Source organism: Dipodomys ordii, unplaced genomic scaffold, assembly GCF_000151885.1.
Source record: "Dipodomys ordii isolate 6190 unplaced genomic scaffold, Dord_2.0 Scaffold22, whole genome shotgun sequence".
Taxonomy (NCBI): domain Eukaryota; kingdom Metazoa; phylum Chordata; class Mammalia; order Rodentia; family Heteromyidae; genus Dipodomys; species Dipodomys ordii.
In genome coordinates, this window is record NW_012267238.1 from 16,913,454 (window position 1) to 16,932,975 (window position 19,522).

A 19,522-nucleotide genomic window follows, 5' to 3' on the forward strand; every position below is an offset into this window, starting at 1 on the left:
TGAAAATAGCAAATACAGTAAATATGAATCTATTTCTTATTGAATAATGCCAAACTAATTTTTTGCTATGTAATGCTGGCAGCAGAGAGGAACAACATAATTCTTTATCCTGCATCAAAAAATGCAATAGTGTGGGATGATTCTTCCTCCCAGGGAACCACTGTCTTTGGAATAGAAGGGTATTGTCAGTAGGTGTGTTCTTAGATTTTACCAAACAAACTGACACATCATTCTTCCAAAGTAAGAATTCGTTAGATAAAATGTGGACCACTGGTATCATTTTCATAAAAAATTATATGGCCTCATACCATAATGTCTCCATAAATCTACTGCCATCAAATCAGACAAAAAGAATTAGATACATAAAGTGACTATTAGAGAAATATATTTAAACAGAAGCTAGTCAATTAAGCACTTGAGATAATTTTTTTAACAATCCATAAGAAGTTATTATCAAGTTAGATGGTCTGTCAAGTATGGACAGAATTATTAGAAAGACAATGTTTTCTAGGATGTTTGCTATTATTCATTGACTTCACTTATTGAATAAATAGATGTAATACAAGACAACTTCCTAAAGATATAGAGTGGAAGAACCTTACTTGCTACTGATAAATTCTCCAATGTAAACTTCACATATATATTCCAAATGATAATAGCTTCGACTGACTGTGATGGTTAATCTTGTGTATGTATTTGCCTGGGCCATGTATTCAAGTATTAGGGCAAACATTAAGGCCTATGTCTTTGAGGGTGTTTTAGATGACAGATGTGAATCAGGAAATTAAGTAAAGCAGATTCCCACCCCTACCCTGACTTCTTGTGGATGGGCCTTATCTAATGAGTTGAAGATCTGAACAGAACAAAAAAAACCTAGTAGAAGGGAACTCTTATTGCCTGTGAACATGACATAGGACATAGATCTTGTTCAGCCTTCTGACTTGAAACCAAACACTGGTCTTCTGGGATTTCAAGCTTGCTGGCTTCATCTGGAATTCAACATAGTCAGCAATCACAGTTCTCAAGGCTGTACTTAGACTGGAACAACACTTAGGCTCTCCAGAATTTATAGATTGGTGAATGTAGATCTAATGAATTCACAGCCTCCGTAATCACATGAACTCATGCCGTATAATAAACAACATAGAAATACATGCACATTATATGCCTCATTTTAATTCACAAACTTCATGATTTCATATTATAAAACAATGGTAGGCATTCTCAAAAATCAGTTTCAAAAGCATCACTAATAAATCTGGTTCATATGCATTTCTCAACATAAATACTCAACTATTTAAGACTCCATCTCATTTCTTCCTTTTTGGGGACTTCACACATCATCTTTGTGTGTTTACTGCTATTATGATTCATCATTTTATAGCATATCTATTTATTTTTCCATGACTCTGTACTGGCATTGTCATTTGATTATTTTCAAGCTCTATTTCCATTACACAGATTAAAATTTTAAAACAACATGTATGCAAGAATTTCACAACCATGATACCCTAGGATGTTGCAAAATCCCTAGTATTAACTGTTCATTGTCACTTACCTGCCGAGAAGCAGAAATTCTCCCGCTAGACCCAGGCGCCTCATGGCCATCAGCAGACCTCTCACTGTCATGCCCTCACAGAAGCAGGCTACCACCCGAGCCTTAGGCAAGTGACTGGTGAGCTTCTTCAGCAGCTTGTCAAAGCTCTGCTCCCCTGCATTGCTGTAGATTTTGTAGGAGTGGGCGATGCAGATACCTTCTTTGGCTGACATGTCTTTGAATGCCTCCATTCCACTCTCTCCATAGTTGCCTGTGTGAAGACAAGGATAAGCACAGGGATGGTGAGATGAAATATTTGCATGGATTGGGTAGAATCAGAATGCAACAGCAGCAGAAGCATCAAGATCAATGATGGTGCTGGATCTGGAACCTGACCATCTGAATTGGAGCTTTGACTCTTTTATTGACTTGTGTGTTTTGGACAGATTGTAATTAACTACATTAGAAATATGTTTTATATTTTTATTGTGCAGTGAATAATATAAAATTGCAAGCAATTCAGCTCCTCTATTTTGACTGGGAATGTTCATATTGTTTATTTTACCATGATTTCTTTTATTTTACTATTTTTAAATTAAATTTATTTTTTGCTAATAGAGAAAACCATAGAAATCATAGGTATATAAATGAGGTAACACAATGTATCATGTGATAAACTCTTAGATTCTACATATGATTCCGGTCATGTATTTTCTTTCCATGCTTTACCTATTCCATTTAATGCTCTCCAGTCTAACCAAGTTTCATAAATTTCTTTCTTTCTTATGACTGAATAGTACTCTATTCTGTGTGTATGGCATATTTCCTTGATTAACTTATCAGTTGGGGGCAATTTACTGACATTTGCAAAGAGTGCTTCAATGAACATACATAAACACATCTTTTCATCATACTAATTGATTTCCTTTTTATGTGTACTCACAGTCTAAGACAGAAGATATCTATTGGGATTTTTCCCCTGATTTTTTTCGTTTCCTTTTTGTTTCTCATTGTATGATAATTTCACATCACTGCTTAAAGTCTGCATGTTGTATTATCCCCAAAAGTACAAGTGCTGGAATTGTGATCTCCAGTATGGCCATGTTGAGATAGTGGAAGCTTAGAGGTATGGTACAATGGAAGATACAGAGTTATGGGAGCTCCATCCACATGAGTTGATTAATGATGTCTGTGGCAGTGGGTGAGGTCTATTGAGAGGGAATTATTTGCTGTTGGTTGCTATAAAAAGAGCAAGCTTGGGTCCTTCTTAGTGACTTGTTTCCATGTTCTTACACACATCTTTCTGATGTTCTTATACACATCTCAATGAGTATACTGGTTCCCTATCAATTTTCTGCTCATATATAATAATCCAGACACCAGCATCCATGCTATTTAGTCTTTCTAGTTGCTAGAATAATGAAATAAACTGACATTATCCATTATTCATTATCCACCATTAGGTATTTTATTATAATCACACAAAATGGACTAACATACCCAACTAAGATATTTATATTTAAAGACAGTATATATGCATGTATAAATATATATGTATGTATATGTACACATCTATATATTATATAGGTATACATCTATATCTAGATATCTATATATTATATAGGTATACCTATATAATATATAGATATCTAGATATAGATGTATACCTATATATAGATGTGTATATATAGGTATACATATCTATATATAGGTATAATCTATATATAGATATCTATATATAGATGTATACCTATATAATATATAGATGTGTAGAGATATATATAATATATATAGATATATAATACATAGAGATATCTATTTATATATAGATGTATAGCTATATATTATATATAGATATATATTATGTATTACATATAAATATATACACGTATTTTTGCATATAATATTTTTTATAATATAAACTTTGTGTGGCATACATATACAAATATTTTAGAAAGAATTTTATTATATACTGCATTATAAATTTTATTTTACATATTAGTCATGGTATTTGTATCTTGGGTTCAACTGAAAAACTCAGCTGATTGGTTGAACTTTATCCTAGTCATCGATGTATAAACCCCATAAAAAACACAGCCTCATTTTGTGTAATCAGAGGAAAGTTAATATTTATGAATAATGACAGTCCTTGTCAAAACTTGAAGGTGAAGGACTCTAATGTTTATCTTTTAATATTAATGTAAATGAATATTCATATTGACAACTACATGCAGGAGGCAGACCAAAATTTTTGTGGATGTGATCTCACTTAAAGTCTCACAATATTTTGAGGAAGACATTACAACTCCCATTCCACAGATAGTACCAACAGGGCAGCTAACTCACATTTGTCCAGAGTTACAAGTGCAAGTATCAAAGGAATACTGCAGTTCTGATGGTGCAGGTCCTGTCCTTCTTCCTCCCCTCTTGTGCAGCTCACTGGCATACTCTCAGGAGTCAGCCTAAATCTATCTGCAGTTCTCCTTCTAACATAAAGGTTCTGGTGCTTCAGATTTAGATATTTTTGAACATTTTAAGGCTCTAGAAATCATACAAGGCTCATTTTCTGAGTTTTTAAGAAGATTAGATGATGGGCTAGGAAGGATGATTTAGGGTATGCAAGAATCTTGTAACATAATCATAAGAAGAATGGAACTGGCTTAAAAACTAGCTAAATCTAGGAGATGGAATGTCATCCAGAGAAGTAAACACTAAATGCCTAAGAAATACTCTGCATCCAATTTCATAGAGTTTCTAAGTCTATAACTTATTAACAACCACATGTGGGTACCACTTTAATTTGGGAACATTAGTCCATTTGGTCAAGTGTATAACTATGATAAAGGTCAATCTTACTTTCCCCTTGTCACTGATGAAACTGAAGTTCAGTCACATCAAGTAGGTAGGTAACGGAGTCTCAGTTTGAACCAGCATCTTCTGGTGGCCTCACGCTCTGCCACAGCAGGGATCCTACCTGCAACTGTGATCCTCTGGAGGAATTTTGTGTAGTTCTGTCTACAATGATGAACTGCAAAATTTGAGTCCCACTCCAGAACACTGTGAACACAGCTGCCACATTATCCTTTTCTTCTAGAACTAAAACAACAAAAAAGCATCTGTGATGGTGGAAGGTGGGATAATCCGGTTCTTCTGCAATTTACAAAGTGTAAAGGGTGTTTTCTGTAAAGTCTGCTCACAGGCCTAAGTCACTATCGAATCAGATTGAAACAGAGAAGACAATTTGGTTTTTAAAGAAACACAAATTTATCAAGACATCAGTGGCTCAAGTCTGTAATCCTATCTACCTCAGTGGCTGAGATCTGAAGCTCGTGGTTTAAGCCAGCTCAGGTAGAAACGTACAGGGGACTCTTATCTCCAATTAATCAACAAAAATCTATAACTGGAGAAGTGGGTCAAGTGGTAAAGTGTCAGTCTTCAGTGAAAAACCTAAAGGACTGCTCTCAGGCCCTAAGTTCAAGTCTTAGTCTCAACATATACACACACACCCACACACACCAAGTTAACTTTGGAAAGTCTCTTTAATCTCAGCTTTCTTAAGAAAAACAGAAGTCATATTCCTTAATGCTTTGGTATTTTGTATATTATACTTAATTTATGCCAAATAGCTAGTGATATCTTAGATCCAATCACTTGTGTTTTGGGGGTTACAAAGAATATTCTGGACCAAATTCAGCTAGTCTTTCTTGGAACAACCATAGCAAAAATAAAGCAGATGGCATTATTGTTGAAAACAATGCTGAAGAATGAGCTGAAACTAGCATTAGGAAGTATCATCAACCTATGGTCCTATCAAATGATAAATGGACAAAAATGGGGTATTCACAGCCAGCATGGCATAATAGTCAACATAAAAATAATGAATTTCTGATATTTAAAACAAAACTGAAATGCTATGCACTTTGTTATATACTCCTTTGCAATAGCCTGTTAAATAACTAACATTGAGTGAAGTAACAAATGTATGAGCAGTGTAAAGGAATCATATACTGGAACTTGGTACATGAAAATATTTATTCAACTTACTATCTGACGTGCATTCAGAATTGCACCAATGTGTCTCAAAGGTGACAGAGTATTGAGCAATACCAATGAGCTATACAATATTCTATTTGCAGAAGAGAATAGTATTCATACTTTTCAAAATATGTAGAAATATTACTTAAAGACTTCAATTTTCACTTTGATTAATAAGGATTTTGACAACTTAAGCTCATGTATTATTTGACGATAGTTGCAGTTACAGTTACTATTTAACCTGCATTGCATCAGCTATAATTTGGAAGTGTCACCAAGAACTGGTCCTACAAACCACACACAGAAACATGAATTGCTAAAGGACAACTGTGAGTTTTCTTATAATCTAAGGGAGATCAGATTGTTTATTTCCATCTTATGTAACCAGGTGCTAAATAAAATGTTTGGGGTATTATTTTGGTGTAATATGTCAGTGGACATAATTTAATTTTTTGGTGGTTCCAATTTAATTTCAGTAATTACTGTGCTACTCTGGCTCCTCTACAGTTTTTTGAGATTTTTAAATTTTTGTGTTTTGAGATGGGTTCTGACTATGTAACTCAGGATGGCTTTCAACTAGCTATCCTCCTGCATACACCTCCTAAATAGCTGGGATTACTGGCATGCATTACCACCCACAGTTTATTTGATGACTTTAGAAAAAATAATGAAGAATGAGAACATAGGTAAGATATCCTAGTAAGATATTTTGTGGAGTTTCTCTAGGCAAAATATCCACTAAATACAACATTTTTAAACCTTATGTGTGTTGGGAAGATTATCCTAAGATGCACAATTGATACATTTACACTAAATAGATTTTTATTCTGGGGGTGTTGGGGGTACTTTTTAATTTTATTTTATTTATTCCATTGTTTTCCTGCTTTCTCCAACATATTTAAAGGGAAGAGCTTCAATACTGTGCATAGATGCTGAGTCGTAACAATCGTTAATAAAACTTTACCAACAGTGATGGTTTGGAAACTTATTTCTTACTGTCCGATTTCACAAGCATATTAGTTGCTTCTCTGTATCCATGTGTGCCTTTTACCTGGTGTATTTGTGTTTTGCTAAGCTGAAATTTTGCTCCTTCTTTCTAGTTCCACTCAATTGCCCACAGCTTAAACTCTATGCTGTAGATGTCTCTTTTCCAAAATGTCACGGAGAGAGAAATCTTTAGGAAGTACAAGTTGCAATCATGAGTACAGGCCTGCTATTAGCAATGTTCCCACTGGGATTGTCCACAGTGTACTAGTAGCACTCTCACAATACCAGAAATGGTAGCAGACATTTATCCTTCTTAGTGTATTGATTTGTTTATAATACTGAGAAGCAAACTTTCTGTGACTTAAACTTTCTTGGAAAGTTTGCAATTGAGGTCTCTTTATGTTTATGACAAAACTGATCACATTTATTGTCTGAGTTTAAAGCTTGGTTAAAAATACAACCAAAAGTGTAAACGTCTCTTTTGTAGCCATAACTCACTCCAAATAACATATTTAATCATGGGATTTGTAGAGTCAGATGATTAATTTTTTGTGCTATTATTATGAGTTAAACATAATTTAAAATATATTTCCTCTAATATATAGTTAACTACTTGCTACAAATAGGTAGGCATACATAAATATATGTACCTAAATATTTATATCCAAAGTACTATATTAATTTATATATTCTACCTTTCCAAACTGAAATTCCCTTTAGGGTACCAAGCACATTTAACTATTTCCAATCATAAGTACATAACATCCAATATTGGGTACTTAACTATATTTTTAAGAGAAAGGCAGCACAGAAAAGTAAATAAAAAACATTATTGCAACAACAAATTTACTGGTTCAATTAAGATAATCAAACCGATACTGAATAGACAGTGCAGAAGAATAAACAAAATAAAAACATTAGAAGAGCAAATGTTTTGGTGTAATTAGGATAATGAGGCAGATACTAAAGAAAAGAAAATATTCTTTCAGAAAGTTTTAATTTTGGAAAATATGAACTCATCTTAAAGGAAAGTATTGAGCTTGGATTACACACTTGAATTGTTTTCATCATAGTTGTTACAAATAATCTTTTGCCAAAAAGGAAATTAAAATAGCAATTTAAATGATTATTTTAAAATATTTCACATAATTTGTATGACTAATCTCTGGTTGCTACTATAAAGAGGGTGTATTATGCTGTTAAGTACCAGTGAAGGGAAATATTACTTCTCTCTGGAGTTACTGACATTAGCCTGACCTGAAACCCTTCCTCCAAAAATATGTGTAGGTTGGATTTATCATACCCCACTATCTTTTGCCCTTCAGTAGTGGTCAGGAATTTCACCAGGGGATCTTAGTCTGAACTACTCACATGGATCATATCTTAATCTGGTAGTTTACTAAAACTACCAGGAGTAAGAAAATCTCAAGACTAAAATATTCTCTAAGTTTCTAGACACCTTTTTTGAATACTCTATCTTTTGCCAACAATGGCCCTATGTGCAATGAATATAGCATACAACAGTCTTGTACACATTTAAGTTCTTCCTCTGCTGCTAGGCAAGTTTCTATAAGGTAAACATTTCCATACTGACAACAAAATTATATATCTATATTTTTCTATCCATCTCTATATATTACTGAAGGGAATGAGAGAAAAGGAATTAAAATGGCTCAAGAAATAGTCATAAATGAAGTCAGACTATGACCTCTGTATTTTGGAAGGCAGAGGAATGATTAATGGAATATTAGAGGGGAAAGTTATCAAGGACTTAATACTTTCACTGATGTTCCATGAATAGTCATATATGAAATGGCTATGAAAACTTTTGATAAAAAAACCATACTCATGTTTTGACTAATGATCTCATTATTTCAAATCTTGCCTTGGAATTTTCTATATGTGAACATCTAGCACAGTAGTAAACAAGAGGCTGGGTACTGTTGTACCAAGATGTTGTATTATTGGAAGCAGCAGAAGTGCCTCCCTTAGCATATTCACTGTAGGTATTACTCTGGGAAGGTATTATTATGTCAGCATTACATTTTAGCAATACTCAACAGTGAACTCACAGAGGAGAATGCAGTAACATTGTGTAAGCTATAACTACGTATAATTTTATATCATAGAGTGTGAAATAATAAACACACATAATATTACTTATAAGGATAAAAACAATAGATGTGCAAGAATGTCATAAAACTATATCCAAAGTCTTATGGAGCTACCAGGAATGAAATTAGAATAGACACTTGGTTTTCTGAGATTTTCCACTGCTCATTGCTCAGGCTAAAATTCAGGGCCTGGTATATACTAGGCAGGCATTCTATTTCTAGGCTATATTCCATAGCTCAGAAGTTTGGTATCATTTTTTTGTGCTAGTCCTGGGGGTTGAAATCAGGGCCTGTGCACTGTCCTGAGCTTTTCTGCTCTAGGTTAGTGCTCTACCATCAGAGCCTGACCTCCACTTTTTGGTAAGTTTTTGAAGATAAGAGTCTCATGGACTTTCTTGCCCAGGCTGGCTTTGAGCTGCAAATCCCAATATCAGCCAAATGAATAGTTAGGATTACATGCATGAGTCACAGGTGCCAAGCTAGAAGTCTGATTTCAAAATCAAAGATATAAATTGATCATAGAAGTGAACAGGAAATAAAATGAATGAAAGAATTCATGGCAACTGTAAGCATAATACACTAAAAGGACAGTAACTTACATTGTCTTTTTTTGGGGGGGGGGTCCGGTCGTGGGGCCTGAACTCTGGGCCTGGGAGTTGTCCCTCAGCTCTTCAGCTCAAGGCTAGCACTGTACCACTTGAGCCACAATGCCACTTCTGGCTTTTTTTGCTTATGTGGTGCTGAGGAATCGAACTCAGGGCCTCTGGCATGCAGGCAAGCGCTCTACCACTGAGCCACCTTCCCAGCCCTACATTGTCATTTTTCACCCTTAGTTTTCTCAGTAAAGAATCAAAAGTTGGCATTCTACTTCCTCCAGAACTCAGCATAATGTATAAAATTTAAAAGCACCAAATTTGAAGGGAAAGGGTACCAAGTCTTAGAAATTTACTTTTAAATTTCAGTAAAGTAGCCAAGTAGAAATTCCAAGTAGGAAATAGAGTAATGATATTCTGGCTCAGAGGATCCATGTCTGAGCTGGAACTAGTTGAGTCTTCAGAATATGGATAGTGACAGAGATAAGCGAAGTTACATGATGTAAACAATTTGAGTCAACACCTTAATACATCCAACTACTATACATTAAGTAGGAAAAGTCAAATACAAGTAGAATGCAGGACACTCAGAGCATATAGGCCTATGGAAGTCAAGAGGAGAAAGTATTTTTATTTTCTTTACATTAGTAGTTATGTTGAAGCTAAACGTACAACTAAATGTGCTGATCACAGCATTATTCACCATAGCTAAAATATAGGACCAACCCAGATACCCTTCAGTAGATGAATGGATCAAGAAAATGTGGTATACACACACACACACACACACACACACACACACACACACACTAGAATTCTATGCTTCCATCAGAAAGAACGACATCACTCTATTTGTTAGGAAATGGAAAGTTATGGAAAAAAATCATATTATGTGAAGTAAGACAGACCCAAAAATTTAGGTCCCATGGTTTCCCTCATTTGCAATAATTAGTATACACCTAGGATAATTTTATCAGATGAGCATAAAAGCTCAAAACCTATGTACATATGACCTCATAAGATGCTGCTAAATGAAATGAACCCCAAGATATGAACACAGGAGGTCTTTCTTTGTTGTTGTTGTTTTAAATGTACTATGTTATTTTTTTTGTTTCTTTTGTATGTTCTTCTCCCTATGGTATATTCTCTGTTGTCACCGTACTTGATTTTGTTATCCTGTATCTTGTATATACATTTGTCTAATTTGGGGAGGGGAAGGGGAATAACAAAATGTTGAAACAAGGACACAGGATGACCCATTGCAACAATGATACCCACAAGACAGTATATGGTAAATGAACTTTAAAACTTCGGGGGGGGGTATGAAGGAGGTAGGGGAGGGAAGGGACAGTGGGAGAATAGCAAGGAAAGGGTAACAGTGCTTGACAAGAAATGTACTCATTGTCTTACTCGTGACTGTAACCCCTCTGTACAGCATCTTTACATTAAAATTTTTTAAAAAGTCATATAGGAGTAAGTTCCTATGAATAGGGGTAAAACAAAGACAATGTATATTTCCAGCTTCTTGTAGATCTTGGAGTTGAAGAGCATAATGAAGTATGAGTTGCGTATTGTAACTCATACTTAAAACTCATACTGGAAAGGTGGTAGCCAGACCCAACCAAAGTAGCAGAAAGATGCTGTCTTAAAAAAAATTTTTAAAAAATGAAAGGGTGACATTGATCAGGATGCCTTGTACCCAGAATATGACATGCTGAATTGAAGTCACTTCGTACAACTACATAAAAGATCCTCTTTACAAAGCTACCATAAAAATAAGAAAAGAAAAATGAAAAAGCACTGAAGGCATACTTCAAGTGGTAGAGCATTTGCCCAGTATGCACAAGACCTCATATTCAATCTAATTCACCAAAGAATTGACAGATCATGATTTGAAGAGCTGCTGTCATGTTTTAAGACCCAAACTCCTTTCTTTCAAGTCACTGAGGAGAAAGACTTGCTTAGAGTACTTCCATAGTTCTTCAAAAAGACTTTTTTTTCCACTCACCACTAAATGATTCCTTTGAAGCTAATTCCAGATGCTGTAGAACTGAATTTATCTAAACAAACATGTATTACTTTACAAATAAGTACCTTATCTTGTTTCTAGATCAAGATATTTATGATTTAGCACTAAATGGCCCAATTCATTCACTGCTATGAATTGGTATTTCAGTGTTTTCTTCATCATATTCAGTGGTTAATTACAGCTTTTCTCTAAACAACAGCCTGTAAACTAAGTGTGTGGGTGAACTCTTGAAAGTAGACATACCATAACATTAAGAAACATTAGTTTCTTAGCCACATTTTGGCTTAGGATAGAAGGATTACAGAATAACAGAGGAAATATGCAAATCGATTCTGACATTCTGAAAGCTGTTAAAAGTTTTATTACTGGGAGGGGTGGGGATGGGGGATGTGGGGGGAAGATGGGAAGGGATGGATAGGGGAAACAAAGGAGGAGGAAACAATGCTTGATAAGAAATATACTCATTACCTTGCCCATGTAATTGTAACCCTTCTGTACAGTATTTTCACAATTAAAAAAAGTTTTATTACTTGGTTAATATAGTTTGAGATTTCCAAAAAATTTTAACTATTCTCTAAAAATTAATTGAGCATTTTTCTCATTTCTTCCCTAACCCACCCTTCCCCTGGCCCCTGCTTTGGTTACTCTTTCCAGAGAGGAGAAAACTAGTTGAAACAGTATCTATGTCTCAGATTACCACTTCAGCCCTCCAGAATTCAGCTTCCTTTTGCTTTCTCTGTGAGCTGTTAATGGCATAACTGGGGCCAGCAGTGCCTGTCTCATTAGGAGTCATTCCATTTGCACAGAAAGGACAGACTTCAAACTGGAACTGTGTGTCAATGGGTCGAGTAAGCTGCTGAGTTATTAATTTTGCCTGCATTTTAGCTCAATCTTCACCTCAGATCCTTGATTCTAACTGCACTTAACGACGATGCAGAAATTCTCCCATACTGGCAAAAGCCAGAAAATCCCCTGCAGCACAGCCAGGCTGTTCAAGCTTGACAGCGTTTGCTGAAAAGAAGTCGCTTCTTTGACAGCAGCTCCCTGGCCCGCCACCACATTTGCCAGTTCTGACTTGCACTGTCTGGCTTTTGTGGTAAGTAGATTCCCTCTGGAATGACTCAAGGTTTCCCACAGTCCTGAGAAGAGGGACTCAATTTGGATTCAGACAGGAGTGAAATGAGTTGGACTGAAGTGCAATCGTTATGCTCTTCTTATCTTTGTCAAATTAGGATCTTCATTTCAGAATCAAGAACCTAGGTGTGGTCTATTATGATGGCTTTGATGTTTCTGATTTGTAATTCAGATCTGTCCAATATTATAGCCACTCACCACACGTAGATAAAGAGAACTTGGTATGGAACTAGTCCAAACTGAATTATTCACTCAGTCTAAAACATAAAAATAGATTTCAAAGACCTAGCATAGAAGGAACAAATAAGATATCTCAATATTTTCTAATGTTAACTTTAGAATGTTGCAATGATAAAAGTTCGGGAATACTTAACTACATAAAATATCTTGTCAAAATGATGCCAGTACCTTTTCCATACTTATACATAAAAATAGATTTTTTTTTGTCAATTGTGAGGCCTGAACTCTGGGCACTATCCCTTTGTTCTTCAGCTCAAGGCTAGCACACTACTACTTAAGCCACAGAGCCACTTCTGGCTTTTTCTGCTTATGTAGTGCTGAGGAATCGAACCCAGGGCTTCATGCATGCAAAGCAAGCACACTATCACTGAGCCACCTTCCCAGCCCCTACAAATAGATTTCTATCCCAGTCTTTCAGGGTATAAATGTCATTAGGATATTTTATGACTTTGTACAATCAGACTTCTTAGGATCTAGTGACTAAACTTTTCCTCCACTATCTTTTCTTTGTTTATAGATAGCCTTGTTCTGGCCATATATATATTGTGGAGATAAACAAATATACCATATTTTCTTGACATAGGAAAATAGTTATATTCTGAGAGTCCATACCCCATGTACATGGGTTTGTTACCCTGAATGATGTGAGCCACTGTGGAAAAGGTTATATGAGCTTTTAATAGTACCAAAAAAGAGAATAATTAATTAGTGGGTTTACAAAATGCATAGTTATATATTATACTTTCACCCATCTCAAATGTTACCCAGTCTCCTTTTTCCTGAGAGATTGCTAAGCCTCAGTTCTCAGTGGAAGTGGATATAGTTCTGACGTCCCAGTTCCAGACAGATGTCAGCTACTGTGCTTCCCTTGCCCAACCCAAACTTTCATCTTCCAAGATTTTGGTATTGTATTGTAAATATTTTTATTTAGCTCCCTACCAGAAAAAAGAACCAAATAATAATTATTCCTCTACCTTCAGTGCCGTGGGCACTGAAGCATTTGTTGAGTAAATTAATTTTAGGAAATGGTCATCAAATTTTCATTCATAGATTAAAATCAACATTTACTCGAGAGATTTATATAACATCTTCATATTGAGGCTATGCTTCATTTATTTGGAGCCAAAGAGATTGAGCTAGGCTAGGACATATTATAAGGCAGCACAGTTTAGTCATAAATACCTAGAAAAAATCACTAGAGAGTATTTTAAGCATAGCTTTTTATGAGACTTATTTATTTGTTTGTTTGCTTATATACTGTGCCAGGACCAGGGCTTAACCTCAGGGCCTGCTTTCTGTCCTATAGCTTTTTCTACCACATGAGACAAAGACTTGCCTTTGGCTTTTTGTTGGTTATTAAGAGATAGGAATAATAAGGACTTTCCTGCCTTGGCTGACTTCAAACCATGTTCCTCAGATCTTAGCCTCCTAATTATATAAGATTCCAGCATGAGCCCCCAGGGCCCACCTGGAATCTAGTGCTTTTTGTGATTTGCTTTAATCAATTTTGAAATGATACGTAGTCTAAAAGTCCCTAGATTCTAGGACTTCAGATCCACTGCCTATTACTTTGTATCATACAATAAAATTATAGAGACCACCAGCCATTTTTTCTTCTACAGGTTTTCCTCCAAATTCTAATGATCATTTCTCAACATAGACTGAATACCTTGTAAACAATTTCTAATTTGCCAGGTGCCAGTGGCTCAACGCTTATAACCCTAGCTACTCAGGAGGCTGAGATCTGAGGATTGTGGTTCAAAGCCAGCCTGGGCAGAAAAGTCCATGAGACTCTTATCACCAATAAACTACTCAGAACAAGCTGAAAGTGAAGCTATGTCTCTCAAGTGGTAGATTGCTAGCCTTCAGCAAAAGAAACTCAAGGACAGGGTCCAGGCCTAGAGCTCAAGCTCCAGGACTATCAAAAAATAAAATAAAATAAAATAAAACATAAGTAAAATGAAAGTTTCTAATCTGTACTGGTCTTATAAATTTCTAACTTTAGAAATTAGAAATTCTATCTCACACCAACTTATTAGAAAGATAACATGTCCCTGGCAGTATGTAAACTGACACAACTTTGCTATTTATTCAACTTGTCTTTGTTTACTTATCTGTTCCATCATTGTTTTGCAGACATTCCTCTGTGGGGTGTGTGTGTGTGTGTGTGTGTGTGTGTGTGTGTATGTGTGTGTCTGTGTGTTTTTTCTGGTACTGGGGACTTGAATTTAGGGCTTGGGCCTTATCCCTTAGCATTTTTTTTTTGCTCAAGGCTATCAATTGAGCCACAGCTCAACTTGTGGCCTTTTGGTAGTTAATTGGAGACAAGGGTCTCTTGGACTTTCCTGACTGGGCTGGATCTGAGCAATGATCCCAGATCTCAGCTTCCTGAGTAAGAAGAATTACAGGTGTGAGCCGCCAGCACTTACCTTGAATTTTAAATTAAGTATTAAGTAGTTCTTGAGATATTTCACCCCTTATAACAACTACTTAGATTAATAAGCTTTTTTCAATGCAAATATTTCAGTTTGTGTTAAGATTTCAATAAATTCAGTTAACTTCACTAGATGTAAGACATACATTTCCCCATTGTGTTTCAATCCAAGGGAAAAAAGAACTCACTAATTATATTTATGTAAGACTTTAAAGTTTTTCAGTGATAATCATTGCAAATCTGTGCACCAGGAGAAATGTATATTTTTTTGTAATCACATTTACCAGAATTTGTCCTTTATTTCCTAACAAAATTTACACAAAAGCATCAGCTCTAAGTCACAAGCCTCTAGCCTGGGGCTGGAAAACAATGTGAATTTTTAATCTCCTCTAAAACAAGGCTCCATTAAAAATATTAGTGTCTTGATTCAAGATGTTAATTCTTCCTAAGAAAGAGTGAGAGGTAGAAAGACTGAGGTAGCTAATTTCTTAATTTTGAATTTTTCTTTGGAGCATATATTCAATAGCTTTAGGAGGTAGTAAATAGCAAGGTATTTATTCAAATTAACATTAATAAATCCCAAAATATGAAGACACAGAAAGAAATGGCTATCTTGGAGTAAAAGAGTAACCCTGGGAAGGAATAAAGTTTCTGACACTTTGACCTTCTTTGTAGTTTCTAAAATTGTAAAGAAATAAATCCCTATTGCTTAAGCTACCCACTTTGTGGTTCTTTGTTTTGACAAAACAAGTGTATTTATATAACCATGTATGGCTAACAAAATATCTTCAGAGCCTTAGACAAGATGAAATTAATATTTTTGTGATCTATTGATTGAATTTGATTCTTTAATCTGCAATTTCCAGGATACATTAACTTAGATGAGTAATTTAAGTATTTGTAAACTTCAGTTTCTGAAATCAAGTCATATAAGGGGGTCCGCAATCCCATCCCTCATTTGTCACATAGCATAGCCCCTCAAGAGAAGTTTATTTCTGTCAGCTCTTTGTGCATTTCTTCTTCCTAATGACACTTGTATAATAGGACTCAAGAGAATAGCTCTGAACTTAGATTAAGTTGAGTTCTCATTTGAAATAATCAAACCTGGATTCCAATCATGGCTCTATTGCTTGCTATTTTGGGCACAGAATGTCTAGTCTCTCATCATTTGCTCCCTCACATATAAAATTTTCAGAAGGTGGATATGAGCATTAAATGTTATTTTACATTGGGAATGCTTAAAACTGAGCCTACCATATTAAAAAACTAAGAAAGGATTTGTTTGCCATATGCTTTAGATTTTTCTTTGGACTGGTACTGTGGTTGGAACTCAGGTCTTGGCCTTGGCTTTTTTGCTTAAAGCTGGTTCAGTACCACTTGAATGACAGCTTGACTTCAAGCTCTGTGCTAGTTAATTGAATGTAAGAGTCTTAGGGCTTTCTTGCCCCAGGTTATTTTGAACTGTGATCTTCAGATCACTTGAGTAGCTAGAATTAAAAGTGTGAGCCCCTGGTGCCCGGCTGCCACATACTTTTCATAATTATTTTCTATTAACTTCTTGGATGCTGTTTATCACAACTTTCTGTGACATACTTTTCTTAATAGAAACTGTAAGGTCCGCTCCTGGATGGCGAGCAGACTCCACTCTCCTCACAGCAAAGTCTCTACCCAGTACCTGAGTTACCTAGGCAACTGAAACCTGGAAGAGGTCACATCTGAATCTGCTGAGGTCACATCTGAATTCTATGTGGCCATACCTTTCCCCGCCCATACCCTAGATAAGACCTAGGCCAGGCCCAGATGCCCTTTCCCAGGTCTTTCCCAGCAGAGTGGAAGGCCAACATGGCCTACTGCCAGCCAGAACAACGAATAAACCTACCCCTTATCTGAATATCATGTGGGTTAAGGATCTGGTCTCATCTGACCCTTACCTTAACCTTCCACCAAGCTTACTACTCCATCCATCTATTCTAATGTGCCTTGCTAACAAGTTGCTCTTTTCACAGGCCCTGTGAAGCTCAATCATCTGATGTGCTTTGTTAGCAAAGATGTCTGAACCTTGTTGTCAAAAATTTTTAGGTTTTGATGTTTGCCTTTTTTTTGTTTTGTGTTGTGTATTCTACTACTGACTACATATTTCCAAAATATTGGGCATATCTGTGCTAAAATTCTCATCACATCTAACAAGTTTTGTCATTGCAGAATATTTGTTGGTCAGTTCTTGATAAGGAGCAGGTAAGCTCTATTTATTCTATTTGATCTCCTTGTTGCTTTAATTTGGACAAAGATTGCAGTTCAAAGCCAGCCTAGACTGAAAAAATCCTAAGTCTCCATCTCTCAACTAACCTGAAAAGAGCCAGGCTGGAAGCATGGCTCAAGACTCTTATCTCTAATCAGCCAAACACTGGAAGTGTATTGTAACTCAAAGTGGTATAGCACTAGCCTTGAGCAGAAGTGCTCAGGGACAGTGCCCAGGCCTTGAGTTCAAACCTCCATGAATAGTAACTAGGAAAGGCCATCCCAGCAATGAGCACCTAGAATCAGCCAGTCTGGGGAACAAGGGAACATGGACAGGAGTAAGAGGAGATGATGTCATATCAGCCACTTTGTGCCTGCTCTTTCAAAATTAACCAGAGCTGGGAGGTCAATAGAAGAAAGAAGCCTGCGCATCTAATGGCCATACCTGTCTACCTTTTAACTGGACAGGAATTTACATTCTTGCCTTTGTTATCTGACTTCCCTCTACCTTGTCACCAGATAGGGACATTTCTACCAATATTTTTCAGCCCCAAGTCCTTCCTCTTGCCATTTATTTGCTCTCTAGTATTTTTTTCCAGCCCCTCAATGCCTCATGAGACTTTCTCCAGACTTCAAAGAGACTTGCCTCCTTCAGACTTCATCTAAGGACTCACGCCCACCAAGGGACAGCTGCTGCTCGCTGCCTTCTTTGGGAGGGGACCAAATTCCAGCCTTTTACCCCTAATGTCAATGCCCTTTGTCAGCAGAAAGTAGCCAGAGAGAATCCATGCCTTATTTCATGATTATTAAAAGGCTGGAATGTAAGGTCCACTGCTGGATGGCGAGCAGACTCCACCCTCCTCACAGCAAAGTCTCCACCCAGTACCTGAGTTACCTAGGCAACTGACACCTGGAAGAGGTCACATCTGCATCCGCTGAGGTCACATCTGAATTTGATGTGGCCACACCTTTCCCTGCCCATACCCTAGATAATGCCTAGCCCAGGCCCAGACACCCTTTTTACCAGCCACATGGAGGGCCAACATGGCCTGGTGCCAGCCGGAATGATGATTAAACCTACCCCTTACCACGTGTGTGGTGTGGTTCTTACTCAGCTACCTCTTTTTAAAAACCTAACAGAAACCAGCCATGCCTGTGGTGTTTACTGTATCCCCAACACAATAGCTTTAGCCAACACAAATAGCTTCCAATTCCTATTTCAAACTAGACACCTGGAAAACATTAATTCAACTACTGTCAAGTATTTTTTTTTCACAGATGTAAAACAAAAACTTCTCATTAGATACAGTAGTGCACTGAGTTTTTAGTGGTGTTGCTACAAGTAACATTCTTGCATTTCTTAAAAACATAATCTGTATCCCTGATGCCTCTGCAGGCACTTCACAAAGCAAATTAAAACAGACTTAGCCTCTGTTGTCAGGGAACTTAATAGCTAAAACATCTTGATTGGATTCACCCAGTGTTTTAATAAAATCACTCATGGTCCAATTCTTCTGTCCTCATTTTGTTGATGATGAAATCCCAAGGTAGTACCAGAGTGTTGGCTTTCTTCACTCAACTGCACTAATGTCTGCTGTTTGCCACAATCTTTAGTCATACTTTTGGGGTATTCAAATGTAGTAGACTATTTGGGATTACCTACAACACAGGAACAGCAAGTTATTCTGTGACGCATAAGCCACAGTTAGCTTAATTTTCTCTATTAAACTCAAGATATCATTGATTCTGCACAGGCCTCCCCAGAGCTCATTTTCCTTGAAAGAAATCCCTGAATTGGGATTCTTAGCTCCATGGAGACTGAGAAGGATGGACTAGTTTCAGGGCCATTCCAAGGATTTGGGATTATGTTTCACCAGGGCCTTACGGTCAGCTATAGAAAAAGGAATGGACCATGTTTTGCTTTGAATTTAGTGAGAACTCATTCTTTTTGATACAAATGTGTAACCTGTGCTGTTTCTAAGAAGTACTGCAGTAAAGTGTCTGAGTTCCCTTTTCTTTTTTTTTAATAAGTTTTTTATTGTGAAAATAGCATACAGAGATATTGCAATTACATGAGCAAGGTAATGAGTACATTTCTTATCGGGTATTGTTGCCTCATCCTTTGTTTTTCTCTTACCACCCCTGCCCTCCCATCTCCACGACTACATTACCCCCCCCCCC

The 19,522-nt window shown here is 36.5% G+C and overlaps 1 protein-coding gene across 1 annotated transcript in view; it reads right to left on the reverse strand.

The window, feature by feature from the left end:
• The window catches only part of Grm5 (glutamate receptor, metabotropic 5), a 521,558-nt gene that overhangs the window by 348,696 nt on the left and 153,340 nt on the right, over positions 1-19,522 (reverse strand). The window contains exon 2 of the mRNA XM_013013982.1: positions 1,559-1,808. Within this exon, the coding sequence (XP_012869436.1) occupies positions 1,559-1,808 (250 nt within the window). The remainder of the gene's footprint in view (positions 1-1,558; positions 1,809-19,522) is intronic.